The sequence below is a fragment of the Lactuca serriola genome, chromosome 8, assembly GCF_051521515.1.
Source record: "Lactuca serriola cultivar US96UC23 chromosome 8, Lser_US96UC23_V15, whole genome shotgun sequence".
NCBI classification, from domain to species: Eukaryota; Viridiplantae; Streptophyta; class Magnoliopsida; order Asterales; family Asteraceae; genus Lactuca; species Lactuca serriola.
The window spans coordinates 238,183,739-238,206,898 of record NC_136415.1 but is presented as its reverse complement, the minus strand read 5'-3'; the positions used below and the strand labels follow the sequence as shown (position 1 = coordinate 238,206,898).

At 34.2% G+C, this 23,160-nt stretch overlaps 1 protein-coding gene across 1 annotated transcript; it reads right to left on the bottom strand.

The window, feature by feature from the left end:
• Positions 1-16,226: 16,226 nt before the first annotated feature.
• On the bottom strand, positions 16,227-19,656 carry LOC145070517 (uncharacterized). The gene has a single exon (XM_079017455.1). It carries the CDS (start codon positions 19,594-19,596, stop codon positions 16,312-16,314), a length of 3,285 nt encoding a protein of 1,094 aa, XP_078873581.1. The 5' UTR covers positions 19,597-19,656; the 3' UTR covers positions 16,227-16,311.
• Positions 19,657-23,160: the final 3,504 nt, after the last annotated feature.

Genomic DNA, 23,160 nt, shown 5'->3' with positions numbered 1-23,160 from the left:
TTCCATTAACATTTTGGATTTGGTCATTTAATTTAAGACTTTTATTATGACCTCGTGAGTATCCAAACACATTAGAAACACATGAAAACATCCCTAAATTATTGTTTAGAAAATTTATAGTTTCGACCACGTCGGGTTACAACAACTTAATCGGGTGCGACCAAAAGCCTCGTCTAACGTCAGTATCGGGTAGGTTTCCTCCGGGCCACAAACTCAAGCCTTATATAAAGGATGAGTGGACCTTCATTTAAAGCCTTTTGCCCATCTCATAACTTTGTCTCACTACTCTCTCTCTCTAAAATCCGATTTTGATCCAAAATCATCCAATTCAAGCCTTAAATCATTAAGGTAACTATCCTAACTCATAGATTAGCATCTTTAGCCTTCAAATTCATGTTTAAACGACCCAAATGCACCAAAGACATGTGTTTACGGTTGGGAACACCTCCCAAAACCGTGAACACCTCTAAAGAGGGTTTTGAAGCCCTAAAACCCTTCCAAATCACTTCTAGTGCTTAGTTAAGACCTTTGGACTTGCAGGAATGGACTTAGAGCACCAAAATCTTACCACTTAGGGGGTAAACTTGAGTTTACGGCCCAAGAACATGCTTGGACCGTAAACCCTCATTCATGGACCATAAACATCATTTAAGGTGTTAGTTTGCCCCTAAACACCTCCAACAAGCTTCCATGAGAGTATAGAACCTTATAAGCCTTCAAGAGACGCACCAAAACATACACAAATTGGTCAAACTTGATTTTACGGCCCAAGAACATTCTTAGACCGTAAACACCTCTTCTTAGACCTTAAACTCCTCCAATGGGTGTTAAAGTGCCCTTAACACCTTGTATGGCTTAGAAATGGGTCTAGAACTTAGCATGCTTAACCTTCAACCACCAAATTACATGAATCATGGAAAAACATGAGTTTACTGTCGTAAAATCATGTGTTTAAGGTAGTAAACTCACCAAGAACATCTTCATAGACCGTAAACTCCTTTTCCAAGGTCAATTCAAGTCCCAATCACTTCCTAAGCCATGAAATCAACCTTAGAACCTTCCTTTGTGCATTGTAATTAACCTAGGACCATCAAAACACATTAAGACATGACATATAATAGTTTACGGCCGTAAACTCATAGTTTACTGCCGTAAACTCCTCAAATGGTCCTTAAGTTGTTCAAATTACCTTCCAATGGTTTAAAACCAAGCCTAGTATTACCCACAAGAGTTGTAAGACCATTTAACACCCAAGAACACCCCCACCATGAGTTTACAGCCGTAAACTCATGGGGAGTTGGTCATTTGGGCCGAAAAATCCATAAGGAGTTTATTCTTGAAGAGCAAACTCCATATATATGCCCTACACATCCATAGATGCTACCCGGGTCACTCCAAACACTTAAATTGAAGTGTTTCCACGTCTAGAAGTGTTTATTCTTATTTAATTAATAGAACAAGGTCTAATTAGGTACAAATTATGTATCTCTTCATATTACATAGGAACCTCGCGTGTTTCAAGCCCTGAACTGACAATTAACATCCAACCGGCACATCTCTCGTCTGGTGAGTTCATACCCCTACACCTTTTTCCGTGTTTTTCAATGTTTTCAGGGGGGAGGGGAATACAAGCAAACAATAAATGTTTTCAAAACCTAAAACTAGTGTAATTCTATAAATATTTGGCAAACTTTTAGATATCGTTATCCCGTTTATGCGGAGCATAAGGGATGTTTTACTGAATATAACTAAGTAGATTTCAATTACAGTAAAGGAAACAATCAAATTATTATGGGAATAATTTGGGATCTTCAGTTCTTGTTTTACGAGCATAGATTTATGTAAAGTTAATAGATAAGCTATGTATGATTCAGTTTATCTCTGTTTAATTTAGAGTATTATGCCAGATAACTTCATTATATTAAACTGTTTATACTGTATTATGTTTCAAAACGATTAGTATGTTTGATAACGTCCGAGAACACCGTGAATAATTTAATACTAGCTTGTGAGATTATCTTCATTAAACCCTTTGGGTTATCAGTAAATCCTCCCCGGAAGTGTAACCAGACTCTCCTGGAGGGAGAGCGTGGAATTTGTGAATAGATCTATTTGGGACTGACAATCCCACACCTTAACTGTTAGCTACAATTAGGCGGGCACGCCTGGGGTGACAAATTTTGTATATCGTCCGACGCCTGAAGAACGTCAAGGAGGTCTCGTTGTCGTATTAGCATGGTTACCCGACTCACAATACGTATTAATATAAGTTTATTCACGGATTTTATTTTATATCTATCTTTGATCTATAGATTATATATCTAGTACGGGATGATAATCCCATGGCTTTCAATCTATAGTTTTGGTTATATCTAGTACGGGATGGTATTCCCATGGTTTTCAATCTATAATTTTGGTTATATCTAGTACGGGATGGTATTCCCATGGCTTTCAATCTATAGTTTTGGTTATATCTAGTACGGGATGGTATTCGCATGGCTTTCAATCTATAGTTTTGGTTATATCTAGTACGGGATGGTATTCCCATGGCTTTCAATCTATAGTTTTGTTATATCTAGTACGGGATGGTATTCCCATGGTTTTCAATCTATATTTTTATGTATTAAAAATATCTATTGTTGTACTGGATGGTATTCCCAGTGGTTTTCAATATATAGTTTTATGTATTAAACTATACACTGTTGTATATAACGGAAATTCAGAACTTTAACTAAACTGTATTTATAAGAAAATATGGGATTTTCTTGGATAACAACTTTTCAGAAAACCAAAGGAAACATGTTCATTTTCAGAAAACAAAACACTTATGAACTCACCAGCTTTATGTTGATTTTTAAACTACTTGTATTCTCAATTTCTCCTTAGACAGGTATCTCGCGTTCTTTTGTAGAAGACGGAGCATATGGAAGTTACGTCTTATTTTTGTTTAATCTTATGTATCTACAAAACTTGTATTACTGTACTTTCAAACAAATGTAATGAATCTATGTAATGTAATGTTTTGTGTTTACTATGCTTACTATGTACATTGGTTGCGATACTTCATGACGTCCTCCGCCCCGGAACGTTTCCGCCTTCGGTTTCGGGGTGTGACAGATTGGTATCAGAGCCCTTGTTTATAGTGAACTAGTATACCAAACCTTACATGGTATAAGACTATAAACACTAAAGGGCCTAAGTGCTCTGAACTAAAAGTATACTTTAAAATATAAGTATTTTCAAAAGTATACAAGTATACCTAACCGTCGAAATTCGTAACTACAAGTAGAACAAAACATAAGTAAATGGGTGTTGTACGCTACGGTTAAACCTGGGCAGTTATGTTGTCGTGTCTAGGATCAATATAGCCTGGCCAACTATATTCATTCGAGATACGACCGACATGTGCTTGGGAGTGACTGTGGTATGCGGCATGCCTAAAACTTACCCAATACCCAAACAACGAACCATCGTCACAGCGAAACATAAAATACTCTGGGAGTATTTTAGCCAAAGCCAAATACGTTGTAGAAATTCATTCTGAGTATTGCTACTCATTCTTTCTTTAGCGATAGTTTATCTGCTTTGATAACTCTTTCCTGCTTATCACTTATGGAACCTTATATCTGTCATAAAGAGATATCCCCTGTATCATATCTCTTGATTTAATTCAGAGGACTTACCATCCTCTTTTTCCTAATCATTTTAGATCATCATGCCTCCAAAGAAAGGACCCAGCTCTAGGAACAACAACTCTCCGCCACAATATTTTCCTCCGTCCGACCCTGTCTATTTTTAGGCAGCTGTTACTGCTGTAGTGACGGCTACAATAACGTTATTGTACCCTAGCCGGTTCAGTGGACCAGGAAGTAATATCTACCCCCAAAACCATGAAAATGTTCAGGAGCATCATACTGAGCATAATGAGAGTAAAAAGGTTATCTGGAAAAAGAAGCGAAAGGGTCAGAGTTCACAAGGACCCTCCAAGAGGCATGAAACTGTGGCAATTCAAGCTGCCACTACTCCTGTTGTTGCGTCTACAGCTCAAGCACCTATCACTAGGTATGCGGGTAACCTCCCTTGGTGCAATAAGTGCAGTTATCATCATCTCGCTTCTAGCCCATGCCGAGAAAAGTTTTGCAAAAACTGTGGCCAGGAGGGTCACCTCGCGTAAAGTTGCAGAACACCAACCCAATCGACCAGTCAAGCTTTCGAAGCAGGTATCAGTCAGGCCTGCTATGGTTGCGGCGAAGTCGGGCATTATAAGAGAAACTGCCCCAAAGCAGCAACAACTAGCAACGCTTAAATAGCTCTGGCTATAAAGCCGGAGGAGGCAGTCGCCAATCCCTCCGTCGTCGCGGGTACGTTTCTTCTTGACAATTCTTATACTCGTATTCTTTTCAAATCTAGTATTTGTGACAACCCGATATTTCAACTCTATGTAATGACCTAAAAAGTCAAGTATTGTAGCTACTTTTGAAATAATGAAATTAACTTCAAAAATGAAATGTGTAAAAGTCTTTATAGGGATGTCTATTATGCTAGATAATGTGTCAAGGTTTATAGAAATACTAAGAACACTAAAAACCGAGTTATAACGAAGAAGTTATGACCATTCTAAGATTTCCGACAAAACCGGCAACACCGATTAAACAAAAAACACGAAGTTTCAATACAATAGTTTTTAGCCTTAATTATCTAAATGAAAGTTATAGATAACATCAAACCGTGAGCGTACATAAAAAGAACGTCCAAATCTGACTTCGTATGAGGAAGTTATGATTTTTCCAAGATTCGGGTATAGCAGTAGATAGCTAAAAACTCGAAATAGAGCTCGAGATACTTTTTACCAAAACAACCTAAATGAGAATCGAAGGTATCGACATTAGTAGCGCAACGGCGAAAAGTCTGACGAAAACGGACATCGGATGAAGAAGTTATGGATTTTTAACGGACTTTTCGTATCCCGGCCCGTTAAAAATAAATAATTAAAAATAAAGTCAAAATTTGCCGATGAAGTCTAAACGAGAGTTGTAGATAACATTTTCAGCTATGCGTGCATATAAAGAACGTCGAAAACGGAGCTCGTATGCGAAAGTTACAGATTTTACAAGTTCGGGGTCCAAAATCTGAGGCTGTCAGGCCCCCACGACGTGGCACAGCTTGGCCGCGACCCGACAAGTGACTGAGGGCGTCCAATCAACGGAAGAGGATAAGGCTTGCTCCCCACGACGTGGCCAACCTTAGCCACAAGATGGCACACTAGAAATGCCCCTATAAATAGAACTCTTGGGGTGCCAGGTTTAAGTGCTCCATTCTTCCATCTCTCGTGCTGAAACTCTGCGGTTAAGCTCCCGAAGCCCCGGTTTCCACCTTCAAGTCCCGAAGGAAGGTTTTGTGATCCCGAGATTCCCGAGATTTCCGAGAATCCCAAGATTTTCCCCCATTTTCAACTCTTCCTGTCGAAGTTCTACTCGATTCTTCTCTCAACTACTTCAAATCAACCACTTCAATCAAGTGAGTTCGTACCCCCTTTCATACACTTTCAAATACTTTATAATGTACTTTTAATACATTTCAGGGGAGAATACAAGTAAACATACAGTTATTATCGTGTGTTACATAAAGTTTCACTTTGCTCGTTTTTATCAAATGAATCATATGTGATTCATAACTACTATATGAAAACTCTTGTTATACCTTGCATGCACCAGATTTATACAAAGTACATAGTATCCGAAGTAACCATCATTGTTAAACCATTTTATGCATTCAAAGAACCTATGACTTATGCTTTGTCAAACATTGTGAAAAGGAATAAACTTTGCATACAAAACTACTACTTTAATATAGACTTAGTTGAGAATCCATGAGACGTTTACATCTTCAAATACTACCTTTTTGCCAAAAGGTACCACTTCAAGTCTTGTCTATAACCAGAGTCTCCCGTAGGGAGAACGTGTCAAATGTGTATAGATCTATACGGGAAGTCATGATCCCGCGCCCTGACTGTTAGCTACAGTCCGTCCTTTGGGGTGACAGTTTGTCATAACGCTACGACGCCTGGAGAACGTCGCTACAGGCATATTATGTTTAGTATGGTTATAAAACTCATCGGATATACAATTATTATAGTACTTCTGATTTATGAACGAGTAGTTATTAAAACTATTCTTCATCTAACAACTGCGATCTTCTTATAGTTTTACTATATCAAACTATGCCCCAATCTTTTAAAGCATGTCAGTTGCTTCAGGTTTTCGGTCTTGGACATTAGACTGCTTGTTATTTTAGGAAAATAAGGGATTTTCCTATATACAAAACAATCAACTAATAGGAAAATAAGGGATTTTCTCGATTTAACTATCTACATTTTACAACACAAATATTCTCATGCATTTCATACTTTTATAAGGAAATAAGGGATTTTCTTGGAAAACGCACGAACTTTGGAATGGCATACAATTTCTCAAAACCGCTTATGAACTCACCAACTTAATTGTTTACACTTTTTCTTTGAAATAACTTGTATTCTCAGGGAACCGCTAAGCAGGTTTGGAAATAAACTTTTGGGGATTAACGCGCTGACGTTAATTACTTCTTTTGAAAGATGTCTATGTATTTATCTTTTGAACATGTAACGGATACAATTATGTAGACATTTTGAAAACCTTTATATATATGGTGGTGTGTACTTTCCTTTCTATGAACTGTAATGGTACTAAATATGACGTCCTCCGCCCCCGAACGTTTCCGCCATTCTGGTTTGGGGGTGTGACAATATTAAAGAAGTTCTTAGTAGCCAATCATTCAAACGTCTTCTTAAACATAGTCCTCGTCTAGTTACCGAACCATTTACCGTCGAGATAGCTAACGGTGAGAAAGAATACGTCAACGATAGATTCATAGGCTATACCCTTACCCTGAACGATAATTCCTTTTCCATCGACCTAATGCCAGTTTCCATAGAGAGCTTTGATGTTATCATAGGCATAGATTGGTTGAGTTACAATCATGAAGATTTCCTTTGTTACAAAAAAGCCATCCGCTTTAATCTTCCCTTTGGTCAGACTCTCATAAATCTACGGCGATAAACTTAGTTTCAGCGTTTGTATCATTTCGTACATCAAAGCTCAAAAGGCTTCCCCGAAAGGAGTGCCATAAATTCCTAGCCTATGTGACCATCTAGAAACAGGAAGTTGCATCCCCGAAGAATGCAATTTTCCTAGTGTCTTTTCCCGAAGAGCTTCCAGGAATTCCTCCCGAGCGTCGAGTCGAGTTTTGCATCGACCTAATCCCTGGAGCTACCCTTGTAGCCTAGCTCCCATATCGATTAGCGCCAGCAGTAATGCAAGAGTTATCTAATCAGTTCAATGAGCTACTCAGCAAAGGATTCATCAGACCAAGTTCCTCACCCTGGGGAGCCTTGGTATTGTTGTGAAGAAGAAAGATGGATCCTTTCGGATGTATATAGACTACCACGAGTTGAACAAGTTGACCGTCAAAAACCGATATCCTCTTCCTCGAATAGATGACCTTTTTCAGGGAGCCAATTATTTCTCGAAGATAGACCTCAGATCAGGGTACCATCAGCTTCGAGTTTGCGAGAATGATGTTTCCAAGACAGCATTCAGGACTCGATATGGACACTACGAGTTCGTAGTAATACCCTTTGACCTAATCATTTTCCTTGGTCACGTGATAAGCAAGGAAGGCATACATGTGGACCCGTCCAAAACTTAAGACGATAGAGAATTGGTCAGCACCGAAGACACCCACAGAAATCCGTCAATTCTTGGGTCTCGCTGGCTACTATCGCAGGTTCATCTAGAATTCTTCCAGAATCGCCAAACCCCAACCACTCTGACATAGAAAGACTTAAACATGAGGCAACGACGATGGGTAGAGATGCTCAGTGCTATGAGTGTGAAATCTGCTACCATCCCGGCAAGGCCAATGTGGTAGCAGATACCCTGAGCCGAAAAGAAGAGTTAAAGCCACAAGATGGAAAGACTCACGTGAACATACATTCAAGAGATAGTACGACTGCACGGTGTACCTACATCCATTATCTCTGAACGAGATAGTCGGTTTACTTTAAGTTTTGGCAATCCGTTCAGAAAGCTCTCAGAACTAAGTTGGACTTGAGAACGGCATATCATCCTCAGACTATCGGACAGAGTAAGAGAATTACCCAGACCCAAGAAGACATACTAAGGACATGTGTCATCGATTTCGGAAAATCATGGAACAACCATTTAACCTTGATTGAATCATCATAGACCTGCATTAATACTACCTCGTTCGAAGCCCTCTACGGTCGCAAGTACAAGATCCCTTCTGTGCTGGATCGAGATAGAGGACGCGCAGCTAGTCAAGAGACCATTTCCCTGACAGTGCCTTCTCTGGTACTTAAAATCACCTGTGAAACCGCCGAGAAAATCATCCAGATCCGAGATCGACTGAGAAGCTTCACGAGACAGACAGAAGTGTACGCCGATAAACTACAAAAACTTTTTAAATTCTAGATTGGAAATCGTGTCCTGTTGAAGGTCTCGCCCTGGAAAGACATGGTACGCTTTGGAAGCGCAGAAAAACTTAGCCCGAGATACATAGAACCTTTCGAGATCCTAGCCAGGATTGGTCTTGTAGCCCATCAACCCCGACTATCTTCAGGACTTAGCTGCATACATCTTGTATTCTACGTCTTCAATCTTAGGAAGCACCTAACCGATGAAACCCTAGTAACAATTCTTTATGAGATCGAGATCAATCAAAGTCTGAACTACATGGAAGAACCATCCGAAATCATAGATCGAGAGACTAGATGTACGAAACAAAGCCGTACCCCGATAGTGAAGGTTAGCTGGAATACCGTGCGAGAACCCGAATTCACTTGGGAGCACGAAGAATCGAATGAACAGAAATAACCACGTTTCTTTCCAAACCCATGATTGTATCTTAATTCTAAATTTCGGGACGAAATTCCCTCTAACGGGGGGGATAATGTGACAACCCGTAAATTGTTCCGTCGCTGTGACCCATTCCGTTGGTAAAACCCGTTTGTCTTTTGATTTTTCCGTTAACATTTTGGATTTGGTCATTTAATTTAAGACTTTTATTATGACCTCGTGAGTATCCAAACACATTAGAAACACATGAAAACATCCTAAATTATAATTTAGAAAATTTATAGTTTCGACCACGTCGGGTTACAACAACTTAATTGGGTGCGACCAAAAGCCTCGTCTAACGTCAGTATCGGGTAGGTTTCCTCCGGGCCACAAACTCAAGCCTTATATAAAGGATGATTGGACCTTCATTTAAAGCCTTTTGCCCATCTCATAACTTTCTCTCACTACTCTCTCTCTCTAAAATCCGATTTTGATCCAAAATCATCCAATTCAAGCCTTAAATCATTAAGGTAACTATCCTAACTCATAGATTAGCATCTTTAGCCTTCAAATTCATGTTTAAACGACCCAAATGCACCAAAGACATGTGTTTACGGTTGGGAACACCTCCCAAAACCGTGAACACCTCTAAAGAGGGTTTTGAAGCCCCAAAACCCTTCCAAATCACTTCTAGTGCTTAGTTAAGACCTTTGGACTTGCAGGAATGGACTTAGAGCACCAAAATCTTACCATTTAGGGGGTAAACTTGAGTTTACGGCCCAAGAACATGCTTGGACCGTAAACCCTCATTCATGGACCATAAACATCATTTAAGGTGTTAGTTTGCCCCTAAACACCTCCAACAAGCTTCCATGAGAGTATAGAACCTTATAAGCCTTCAAGAGACGCACCAAAACATACAAAAATTGGTCAAACTTGATTTTACGGCCCAAGAACATTCTTAGACTGTAAACACCTCTTCTTAGACCTTAAACTCCTCCAATGGGTGTTAAAGTGCCCTTAACACCTTGTATGGCTTAGAAATGGGTCTAGAACTTAGCATGCTTAACCTTCAACCACCAAATTACATGAATCATGGAAAAACATGAGTTTACTGTCGTAAAATCATGTGTTTAAGGTAGTAAACTCACCAAGAACATCTTCATAGACCGTAAACTCCTTTTCCAAGGTCAATTCAAGTCCCAATCACTTCCTAAGCCATGAAATCAACCCTAGAACCTTCCTTTGTGCATTGTAATTAACCTAGGACCATCAAAACACATTAAGACATGACATATAATAGTTTACGGCCGTAAACTCATAGTTTACTGCCGTAAACTCCTCAAATGGTCCTTAAGTTGTTCAAATTACCTTCCAATGGTTTAAAACCAAGCCTAGTATTACCCACAAGAGTTGTAAGACCATTTAACACCCAAGAACACCCCCACCATGAGTTTACAGCCGTAAACTCATGGGGAGTTGGTCATTTGGGCCGAAAAATCCATAAGGAGTTTATTCTTGAAGAGCAAACTCCATATATATGCCCTACACATCCATAGATGCTACCCGGGTCACTCCAAACACTTAAATTGAAGTGTTTCCACGTCTAGAAGTGTTTATTCTTATTTAATTAATAGACCAAGGTCTAATTAGGTACAAATTATGTATCTCTTCATATTACATAGGAACCTCGCGTGTTTCAAGCCCTGAACTGACAATTAACATCCAACCGGCACATCTCTCGTCTGGTGAGTTCATACCCCTACACCTTTTTCCGTGTTTTTCAATGTTTTCAGGGGGGAGGGGAATACAAGCAAACAATAAATGTTTTCAAAACCTAAAACTAGTGTAATTCTATAAATATTTGGCAAACTTTTAGATATCGTTATCCCGTTTATGCGGAGCATAAGGGATGTTTTACTGAATATAACTAAGTAGATTTCAATTACAGTAAAGGAAACAATCAAATTATTATGAGAATAATTTGGGATCTTCAGTTCTTGTTTTACGAGCATAGATTTATGTAAAGTTAATAGATAAGCTATGTATGATTCAGTTTATCTCTGTTTAATTTAGAGTATTATGCCAGATAACTTCATTATATTAAACTGTTTATACTGTATTATGTTTCAAAACGATTAGTATGTTTGATAACGTCCGAGAACACCGTGAATAATTTAATACTAGCTTGTGAGATTATCTTCATTAAACCCTTTGGGTTATCAGTAAATCCTCCCCGGAAGTGTAACCAGACTCTCCTGGAGGGAGAGCGTGGAATTTGTGAATAGATCTATTTGGGACTGACAATCCCACACCTTAACTGTTAGCTACAATTAGGCGGGCACGCCTGGGGTGACAAATTTTGTATATCGTCCGACGCCTGAAGAACGTCAAGGAGGTCTCGTTGTCGTATTAGCATGGTTACCCGACTCACAATACGTATTAATATAAGTTTATTCACGGATTTTATTTTATATCTATCTTTGATCTATAGATTATATATCTAGTACGGGATGATAATCCCATGGCTTTCAATCTATAGTTTTGGTTATATCTAGTACGGGATGGTATTCCCATGGTTTTCAATCTATAATTTTGGTTATATCTAGTACGGGATGGTATTCCCATGGCTTTCAATCTATAGTTTTGGTTATATCTAGTACGGGATGGTATTCGCATGGCTTTCAATCTATAGTTTTGGTTATATCTAGTACGGGATGGTATTCCCATGGCTTTCAATCTATAGTTTTGTTATATCTAGTACGGGATGGTATTCCCATGGTTTTCAATCTATATTTTTATGTATTAAAAATATCTACTGTTGTACTGGATGGTATTCCCAGTGGTTTTCAATATATAGTTTTATGTATTAAACTATACACTGTTGTATATAACGGAAATTCAGAACTTTAACTAAACTGTATTTATAAGAAAATATGGGATTTTCTTGGATAACAACTTTTCAGAAAACCAAAGGAAACATGTTCATTTTCAGAAAACAAAACACTTATGAACTCACCAGCTTTATGTTGATTTTTAAACTACTTGTATTCTCAATTTCTCCTTAGACAGGTATCTCGCGTTCTTTTGTAGAAGACGGAGCATATGGAAGTTACGTCTTATTTTTGTTTAATCTTATGTATCTACAAAACTTGTATTACTGTACTTTCAAACAAATGTAATGAATCTATGTAATGTAATGTTTTGTGTTTACTATGCTTACTATGTACATTGGTTGCGATACTTCATGACGTCCTCCGCCCCGGAACGTTTCCGCCTTCGGTTTCGGGGTGTGACAACTCGACTCGCCGAGTTGGTCCACCAACTCGTCGAGTCCCCACGTCCACAAAAGTTACAACCCCGTCCTTATTTGTATCATTATAAAACTTCTATATCAACCAGCTGCCCGTTGATTTATTTTGTCTTTTAACAAATCTTTGCCTTTTGAAAGAAAAAAATATTTGTGTTTTCACATTTATATATGCTTTTGTGTTATTAGCTTGTTGTTTCAAAATCCATCAAATATTAATCTCTATGTCATTTTAATAATTCTTTTCCAAACAATTTATTTAATCAAACACTGACTCTGTGTTTATTATAATATATTTTAAACTATGTTTTGCAAGTTGTTAACAAATTAATATTCATTGTAATATGTGAATAAATTTATGATCAAGAAACTACTAATAAATTATTTTAAGATAATATTTGTATAAGTATTTAAAAGAGTTTTTTAAAACCAAAGTTAATAGAAGGGAAATTATGTCATTTGTCACTATTTATTTTTCTAAATCTTTGGCCTAATTACAAATCATATATATATATATATATATATATATATATATATATATATATATATATATATATATATATATATATAAAGAGAGAGAGAGAGATAGATAGATAGATAGATAAGAGTAAAATTGACTTCATATCATTTTCTATCAACTAAACTCATTTTCTATCAACCGAACTGGTGACACAATTCACTTCCTTCAAATCTTAAATCCTCCAAATTCGAGTTCATTTGGCAAATTTCATTTTTTTCCAAAATATTGTCAAACCAACGGTCCCAAAAAACTATACCCTCAACCAAGTTCTATAGTCAGGGCTTCTACTCTAGCGGTATCCGGTGTTGTCCTCCCTCCATAAGGTTGAGGTTCAAGTCCTGTCGTGGACATAGGTGAATTTAAGGAGTAGTTTAGGAGTAGATTTAATTTGTCGTTTAAAAAAAAAATGTGCTCCTACATATTGTTTAATCACAACATTTTCTCACTCTTAAAATGTGTAATAACTGGAAACTACTAACAAAATCCATTTTTTGTAAACTTGGGATACAATCACTCCTTAGAAAATATGTTCGAAATGGTATCAAACAGAAAATAATCTCTCGAGAAACGTTTATTTTTCTAATAAGCATGTTTGTCGTACTTTTGTTCTTGAACAAAAATATTAAAAAATTTCATGAAGACTGATATTTCAGAACTTATTATTGAAAGACCATAATGTTGTAATGTTATTGGTACAAAGTGGATATAAGAAAAAAACAAGAGACATATAAGATAATGTGAGATAAGAAATAAAGCAAAACCAGTGAAGTTGGAGGAATTTAGTTTCATGAAATGCTTATTGCAATAGGCAAGCTTCAAGCAATATATTGTTTTTAGCAGATGCATGCGTAAAGAATTTGAAGTGCAGATCAATGTTTAGAGGGTTAATATTATAAAAGCCCTAAATTTTTAACCCGTAATTGGAAAAAGCCCTAATATTTTTTTTATTATTATTATGACCACAAGTTTTTCACAAAATTATTACTCTAGCCCACTTAACGAGTTTTATGGTTAACTTGGTTAAATTTTTTGCAAAATCAGTCCTAAAATGTTCAAATTTAGTCCCTGAGGTTTGCAAAAAATTACACCACATGGCTTTTTAACTTTATTTTTTTTTTTGTATACTTTATTTATTTTCGGTTTTTTTATAAATATATATACATTTTTATTTGCTTTTTCTATATACTTTATTTATTTTCATTTTTTAACTTTATTTTTCAACAATTTGATTTTTTACCTTTTATACCTTTTGTTTTCTATTTTATAGTGTATATATAGAGTATATTAGAGTTTTTTTAGTTTTTTTTTTTCATATTTCTTTTCGTATTATATTTTAATTTTTTCATCTTTATATTTTTTTCTTATTTGTTTTCCAATTATTTGTTTTTACTTTTTGTATTTTAAAACACGAATATATCATTGCAATGTAGAATCAACAGGCAATGTTAGCTTGGATATCTTGGAAGAAAATAGTTGGAGTCGCGCTTTAACAATTTCAAAGGTGCTACTTGGTTTGAGATCAATCTTCACCGACCCTAACCCTTGTATGTATTTCATTCTTTTTGTTATAGTTTAATCCTTAAATTCCCTATCTGAATTGTTATATTATAATCTTTTAGCATCTTTAAAAATCTGAAATTTGGATAAAGTTGATAATTTTGTTTTTCAATTGTTGCAGATAAACCTCAAGTTCTAAGAATTGCTCATTTGTACTTGGTAGACAGAAGTAAACATGATGCATTAGCTGCAGAATGGACTCAACGATTTGCAAAGTAAAAATTGAGCATTTAGGAAACCAAATAGTCATGTGTGTTTTTAGTTCATATATTATGTAGGAATTATATTATATATTTCATGTATAAGTATCGGTTTTTCTTGTATATTACATTGTAAAATGGCTTAGGAAGTGCGTGCTTTTTAAATTTGGAAGATTTTCAAAATACTCGGTCCATATAATGTAAAAATACAAAAAAATAATAATAATAAAAACAAATAATTGGAAAACAAATAAGAAAAGAATAAAAAGATGAAAAAAATTAAAATATAATACGAAAAGAAATATGAAAAAAAAAACAAAAAAAAAACTCTAATATACTTTATATATACACTATAAAATAGAAAACAAAAGGTAAAAAGGTAAATAAATCAAATTGATGAAAAATTAAGTTAAAAAATGAAAATAAATACAGTATATACAAAAAAGAAAATAAAAAATGTATATATATTTATAAAAGAAACCGAAAATAGATAAAGTATACAAAAAACGAAAAATAAAGTTAAAAAACCATGTGGTGTAATTTTTTCCAAACCCCAGGGACCAAATATGAACTTTTAGAACTGATTTTGCAAAAAAAAAAAAATTAACCAAGTTAACCATGAAACTCGTTAAATGGGCTAGAGTGATAATTCTGCGAGAAAGTTGTGACCATAGCAATAATAAAAAAAATATTAGGGTTTTTTCCAATTACGGGTTAAAAATTTAGGGCTTTTATAATATTAACCCATGTCTAGAGGGCATTTTGACGTGATGTTGTCAACAAGAAGTGCATGTTGAAAAACTAAATGGAGCATAAGATCATTTTCACCCACATAATGTTTACAAGCATAACAAAGTCTTGTAAGGAACTAAACAAGCCTTATATATATATATATATATATATATATATATATATATATATATATATATATATATATATATATATATATATATATATATATATATATATATATATATATATATATATATATGTTCAGGTTCATTTGAGACCATTCTAATTTTGTGAGACCGTGAGACCAAATCTAAAAATAATTTTAAAATGCAAAATAAATGGAAAAATTCAAAAATTCTTTTTTTAAATATTATTTTCGGAACTTGAATTAACTAAAAAAAATATAAAAAATTAAAAAAAATTAAAAAAAATTAAAAAATTTAAAAAATTAAAAAAAAATCCCGTTTTTTTTTTTTTTTTTGAAAAATACGTGAAATATTCTAAATAGAATATTACACTGACATATTCTAAAAAATAATTTTAAAATGCAAAATAAATGGAAAAATCTAAAAATTCTTTTTTTAAATATTATTTTCGGAACTTGAATTAACTAAAAAAAATAAAAAAAATTCTTTTTTTTTTGAAAAATACGTGAAATATTCTAAATAGAATATTACACTGTACATATTCTAAAAATAATTTTAAAATGCAAAATAAATGGAAAAATCAAAAAATTCTTTTTTTAAATATTATTTTCGGAACTTGAATTAACTAAAAAAAATTTTAAAAAAAAATAAAAAAAACGCGTCTCACGGTCTCACAAAATTAGGCCGTCTCACATGAACCTAACCCTATATATATATATATATATATATATATATATATATATATATATATATATATATATATATATATATATATATATATATATATATATATATATATATATATATATATATAAAATCCAACAAAAAGTTCGAAATTGACACCTTTAAACAACACCCACATTACAAATGTCATAAAAATACAAATAGTACAAATAAGCACAAGAAAAATACCAAAAAGAAACATAATAATTGATAATATACATTTAAGAATTTACATCCATTCCCAGGGATCTATGCGACTTCTCTTCTTTTCTTCTTCTTGGCCAACTCTAATTGCAACAGATATCTTCTCCATACTTTCTTCAGCAAACATGAAAAGCTTCTGTTTCCAGTGCTTCTTGAATAACAAAACTCCAATGACACCACAAAACCCTGTTACAAAACCACACATTATGTCCAGGTATAACCATACCTTCAACATCTTATCAGCTGCTTTGTGTTTCTTTTTGGGCATAATACTTGGGACTTGATGGTTTGTGCAAATCTTTGGCAAGGGATGTCCACATAGACCTTTGTTCCCAGCATATATTGAAGGATCATTAAGGCTCTCCAGTTGAGTTCCTGATGGAATTCGTCCAGACAAGTTGTTGTTTGACAAATTCAGATGGCTCAAAAAAGTCAATTCTGCCATGCTTGAAGGGATCACCCCAGTCAACTTGTTTTTTGAGAAATCGAGAGATTCTAAATTCCTCATGTTTCCCATGTTGTCTGGAATACTCCCTCTGAGATGATTATTAGACAGATTGAGACCAATCAGCATAGAAAGAGCAGTTACCTCCACAGGTATTTGTCCAACAAGTTGATTGCTTGAAAGGTCCATGTTGAAAACGAAATCCCAAATCCATACATATGTAAGATCATCACCTTTTATGGACTGAATCACATTCTCATTAGAATCTGGAGCGATACGATGCAAAAAATCACTATGAACCATGGCATTTAATTCTCCTAGACAATGAGGAATTGTTCCTGTTAAGTTGTTGTATGCAACATCCAAAATCTGAAGATTTGAACTTCTGCACAAAGATCCAGGAATAATTCCGGTGAAGCTGTTTTTATGTAACCTGAAAACTAATAAAGATGTAAGCTTTTCCCCAACCCATTCGGGTATATTTCCATAGAATTTGTTATCACCCAAATCCAAGACCCTTAAATCTCGAAAATCACCCAATTCTTGAGGAAGTTCGCCAGTTAAATTATTGTCATCCAATTGTAACCAAACTAATGGTGAAAAATCAAGAGCAACACAACTTGGAATGACACCTGACAAGTTATTCGAGCTAAATATAATGACATGCAACTTTTTCAGATTCCAAAGACACGTTGGAATGTTCCCAATTAGCCTATTTTCGGAAAGATCAATATATTCCAAGTCTGTCCTTCTACACAATGACCATGGAATCGACTCATTGAAAAGGTTATTTTCCAGATATAATGCCCCTGTAACTCCATATTCAAACATATCAAAACTTATCCCATTAAGAAGATTTGTCAAAGGTCCCGTGAGATTGTTGTGAGAGAGATCTAAGAAAGGAATGAAGGGCATCTTTTGCAACCATGTGGGTAGAGGTCCGGAAATGTTAGCATTAGACAACACCAACTCCTTAAGTCTCCTTTGATTTCGAAGCCAATGTGGAAATCCATTTGCAATATTGCAAGAATGCATTTGAAGAATCACCAACTGGAATGGAGGAATCCACTCCCTTGAAACATTGAACACCAACTTAGTGTTATAAGAAGTATCCAAGTGCTTCAACATTGAAAGATTAGCAAAATTGGCTTCAAAAATTACTCCGTCGAAAGAGTTGTTTGATAAATCTAGAGAATGAAGTTTGGAAAGTTGTCCGATTGAAACTGGAATACTCCCTTGTAACATATTTGAAGACACCGAAATTTCTTGTAAAGAAACAAGTCTCCCTAAAGATGTTGGGATGGGGCCTGTTAACTGATTGAATTCTAGATTTAAATATGTTAAAGCTGCTAATTTTCCAAAGGAGTATGGAATTGAACCATTCAGTTGATTAAAAGAAAGGTCAAGTTTGGAAAGTTTCCCAAGGAATGTGGGAATGGAACCGGTTAACTGGTTATGAGAAAGATCTAATACTTGTAAAAGTTTTAATCTTCTTAGAAATTCGGGGATTGGACCTGTTAAATTGTTGCCCATTAGATGTAAGCCTCTTAAATTGGTCAGTCTTCCAAGTGTTTCTGGAATTTTACCATTTAAACTCAGACTTAAATCCAATCTCTCCAAAGCATATTGGGAGCATTCTGATGTGTTTGTTGGTGAGTCAATCATTGCTTCATCAAAATAATTGAATGCCACACTCAATTGCTTCAGATGACATTGTCTCCAAATTCCAACATGCTCAATTTGATTAAACTTGTTAGAAGAAAGATCAAGCTCCAGAAGATTAGGCATAACAGGAACCGAGGAACTTAACATGTTTCTTGAGAGGTCAAGGACTTTGAGGGAACTCATGTTTGTTAAAACAGATGGAAATAGGCCTTCAAATGAGTTTCTGCTCAAATCCAAGTGTTGGGTGTTAGAAAGGGTACTGAAATTAAGCTGGGAGGAAGAAAGAAACGAATTATCGAGTCCACAACTTGACAAATGCAGCTCTGATAAAGAAGGGATCAAATTTAGCAAGTTGGCAAAGTTCAGGGACATGCTGAGATTATTGTATGAGAGATCAAGGAACGTTAGGGAAGTAAAGTTCTGAAAAAATCCAGGGAGTGGACCTTGGAAAGAATTTCTACTAAGATCGAGGTGTTTGATGTTAGGAAGTATTCTACTCGAATTAAGAAAAGGATCAAGATCAACATTGGAAAGTCCACAATATGACAAGTGTAACTCTTTCAATGAAGGAATCATGTAAAACAACATGTCCCTGTTTTGTGCTCCATGAAGATCTACTGAACTCAAGTCAAGAAGCTCGAGTGACAAAAGGCGAAAAGTCCATGACATATCATCTGTCATCAACTTATAATTTGAACTGAGATCAAGAACCTTTAAATAAGAAAGATTTCCAATGTGAGGAGGAATAATACCTTGAAAACCAGCATAAGAGAGATTGAGGTAGCTCAGCTGTTTGAAAGATCCAATGAAATCAGGGATCCGGCTTCCTTGAAAATCATTCCCACTCAAGTCCAAGTATTTTAAGTGTCTCAACTCTGCCAAAGAAGAGTTCACCTCATTTCCAACTAAGTAGAACTTTTTAGGCTGAAAAACGTACTCCCAGTCTCCTCTAAGATGAAGGTTTTCGACATTTCCAGTGACACCATTACATTGGATTCTTTCCCAAATGCAACAATCATTGCCAACCCATGATGACAACATTCCATAAGAATCTTTGACACTGTGTTTAAATTTGAAAAGAGCAAGTTGTTCTTGCTTAGAGCAAACAGCATTAGTATTTCCGACACCCAAACAAGTATATGTGGTTGCAACCAAAAGAATACATATGAAAATGAGATGGAAACCCTTCGGATTCGCCATTATCAACCCTAACTCAAGTTAATTTAGAAAATAGTTGAAGTAGAAAGATGTGTTGTTATGATGAACTGATGGGTTTTTATGAACAAGAAACTAATTCATTTAGAGAGACTTAGTTAATTATTTCCATGGAAGACTTGGAAGTCAATGGAAGAGACGTGGAAGTCACTGGACAAAGACTTGGAAATCAATGGACGATTTTGGAAGTCAACAAATCAGTCTTTGACCATACACAAATTCTAGAACCAGCCCAGATAGATCTACTTTGAACTAAAAGTTATAAAGATTGTACGTGTGTATGTTTATGTTTATGTTTATGTTTGTGTATGTGAATGTGTATGTATACGTATATTATGTGCTTGTCAAGTGTGACTAAATTATTCGATATATGCATGCTCATATCAATCCCAATTAATTGTTGTAACTTAAGAATTTGAATAGAACACATCATCCAGTCACAACATCGGTTGTTGGTGTCACCATCATGGCTCTCACAGGAACTTCATGACATGTATTCTACTAAGACATATTACTTTCATTGGTTAAAAACTGGTCTAATATTGTATTTGATTTAGTGTCTCGTTATGTGACAACTGATTGTAATGTTTATAAAGGGACAAAAAATGAATTAGCAAGAGTGTGAAATATAATTATATATCCACTTCAAATTCGGTACAAACAGGGCATTCTTGTTAAAGGGAGATTTTAGTTTGTATATGTATTTGAATTTTAATCATCCAAATGCAGAATCTTTAAAGAACAATTCTAGTTCCTTCTGTAAATTATCATGACGCTAGCCATTGAAAAGCATATCAAATGTATATGGCAAAAAGCCCAAAAAGAACAACTCATTAAATTTTTTAAACGAAATCTCCAGGTACATTGAGAAATACATATCACTGAGAGCCACAAACAATTTTTCCTCCTTTTCATAAAGATTTCTATTAAAACCCAAGATGCATATAAACATATTAAAACCCACGTACAAGAAAACCATTAATTAATCGGAACAAACGGATAAGCAATTTTTGTTATGGAGCTTGTTTTTCCAGGAAATATTTTGATATTTTCACTATTTAATTAATATATGGTTTATTATACCCCTTATCCATTTTAATTTTAATTTCGGATAATGAAAAGAGAAAGATCCTTCTAAACCATATACTTTTTTGCGCATAAAAATTCATTTTTTCAAATATATCAGCATGTTACATGTTTATTTATTAATCAGCTCCCAAATTCAAATGTTTGAAATTTATCTCTAAAGGAATGTGTCAAGTATCAAGACAAATACTAGATATTCAATCGAGATTAAATTGAATATAATTCTTTGAAATGAACAAAGAATTATTTTATCAACTTATTTATTCATATGTAATTTCTTTTACATATTTAGAAACTGGACTTTTTTTGGTATGAGACGGTTATTTTACACACTAGGTTACAGCCCGTGGAAACCACAGGTAAAAAATAATAATAATAATAATAATAATAAATGGTAATGAAAAATCAAAGATTTATAAAATTATATTAATTCTAGTATATTAAAGATTTTAATAAATACTGATCATCAACGATCACCTTTATCAAGAAGGAGGTATATATTGATTTTATGAGATCATTTCGGAAAAACAGGAATTGAGATAATGAGCTTCTCATTTAACGGATTAAATATTTTTTTGCGAGATAATAAATATTTGGCGGAAATTGAATTACGTAAGGGCAACATGGTCAAATTAGTTTGAAGGAGGTTTTGTAGTTTGGCTTGTTGGCTGCTGTTTAAGTTCATTGCTATTCTTGGTGGTCATTCAGAAGTATATTGCTGCATTACTGAGGGGGTTTTGGTTTTGTTTCTTATTGTTTTCTCTTCTTCTTGTACTCTCGTTTTTTTTTTGTGTGCAGCTTCTTGCTGTCTTTTATTTATATATATTGCAGTAAAAACATATGTATGATCTAGAGGGTATGCAATAAATAGCAAGATAATTTGAGTAATGATCGATAACATATAATATGTTTTAAAACAAAAAAATAGATATGAGAAAGCTACAAATTTGATCCTTATGGTATTTTGCTTTTTACAATTTTGGTCTAAGGACAAAATGGTCATTTGTAAATAACTAATTTAATAATAGAATGTATTAATAAGTTTAAAAGATATTTAAAATATACTAAGTTGTATAACCTTTATTTGAAAAAAAGAAATCAGAAGTAAAAAAGTTTGTGATAATTTTGAATAGATGTAAGAATTAAGAATTATATAACCATATATTTATATAAGAAATAATTGAAATTACAAATGAGTAAGTATCTTAAGTAATAAAATAACATACTTTATATGATTTATCTATTAGTTCTTTAACTTTCCTTTTGACTAATTCTGCTAAAAAAACATAGATTATTGATATTGCCATCAATTTTGTTAGTGGTTATGCAAACGAAACCATATAATGTAAAGGAAATTTGATATAATATTTTATTAAAAGTTATGTTTTTCAAATGCAAAGTAGAAACAAATACTATTTTTTACCCTACTCTTGTTAAAAAAAATAAAAATTAATAAACTTCACATTTGAGTTTATTTGACATATTTATGAATCATCAAGTCATGACTTATACCAAATCAAACTCTTATTAATACATAACTTACTGATATCGATCCATATGGGACTATTTGCAAAGTAAAAACTGTGATTTGAGTTTACAGGATGATAAACATTTAAATGATGATTGCATAATCTATTGTGCAAAAGAAAAGAATTTTATTTTCCACTGTGTTTTGTAGAACTTTATACTTCTAAAATTTTTACACGTCTACTAAACCTTAGGGTATCCTATATCAATATTTTTCTTCTCCGTTCTATTTTGTAAAAAGATTTTGATTTTGTGATGATACAATTCCCAATCCAACCAGTATCAAATGCATATTATCAAGCCTTATAAACTATCATGATTAGTATATGATGTACATAAAACAATATGGTTTAGTGACATCAAAACACAGAAAACAAAATGCTTTAGTAATTCATGTCAAAATATGGATGAAATATTCTGTAAAAACTTTAAATGAATAACAAAATCATATTGCTTCATACCATACCAATGTAACCCCAACAGAAAAAATGTTTTGGTTTTTAAACCAATAGAATAAATAACAAAATCATCCTTGGGATTTCATTGAACTGTAATTATTTTTTTAATAAACATTGTGCTTTTTGTATCATGAATAGTTTAGAATGTACCCTGAAGACTTTAATCAAGTACCTGTACACTTCATCCTGTAGAATGGAAAAACATCTACAAAGCGAGTTAGTATACCTTCTTAAACTCTCAACGCCATTATTTCATTTGCTCAACCTCTACCAGGAAAACGAATTTATTCAGATGGCACTAATCATTTGTTTGTGGATTTTTCTTCTTTGGCGGTTCAGGTAGGATCATCAGTGATTGCTATAGCAGATCAAGAAAAAATTGAAAATCAAAAAAACTTAGTAAACTTAGGTCATCAAACCTAACATGAACGATATTGGAATCGGTGATGATGAAGGTTAGCTGTTTAATTTATATATA

Excerpts from the sequence above, each read along its gene's own strand:
- LOC145070517 (XM_079017455.1), bottom strand. The coding sequence starts at position 19,596 with ATGGCGAATCCGAAGGGTTTCCATCTCATTTTCATATGTATTCTTTTG.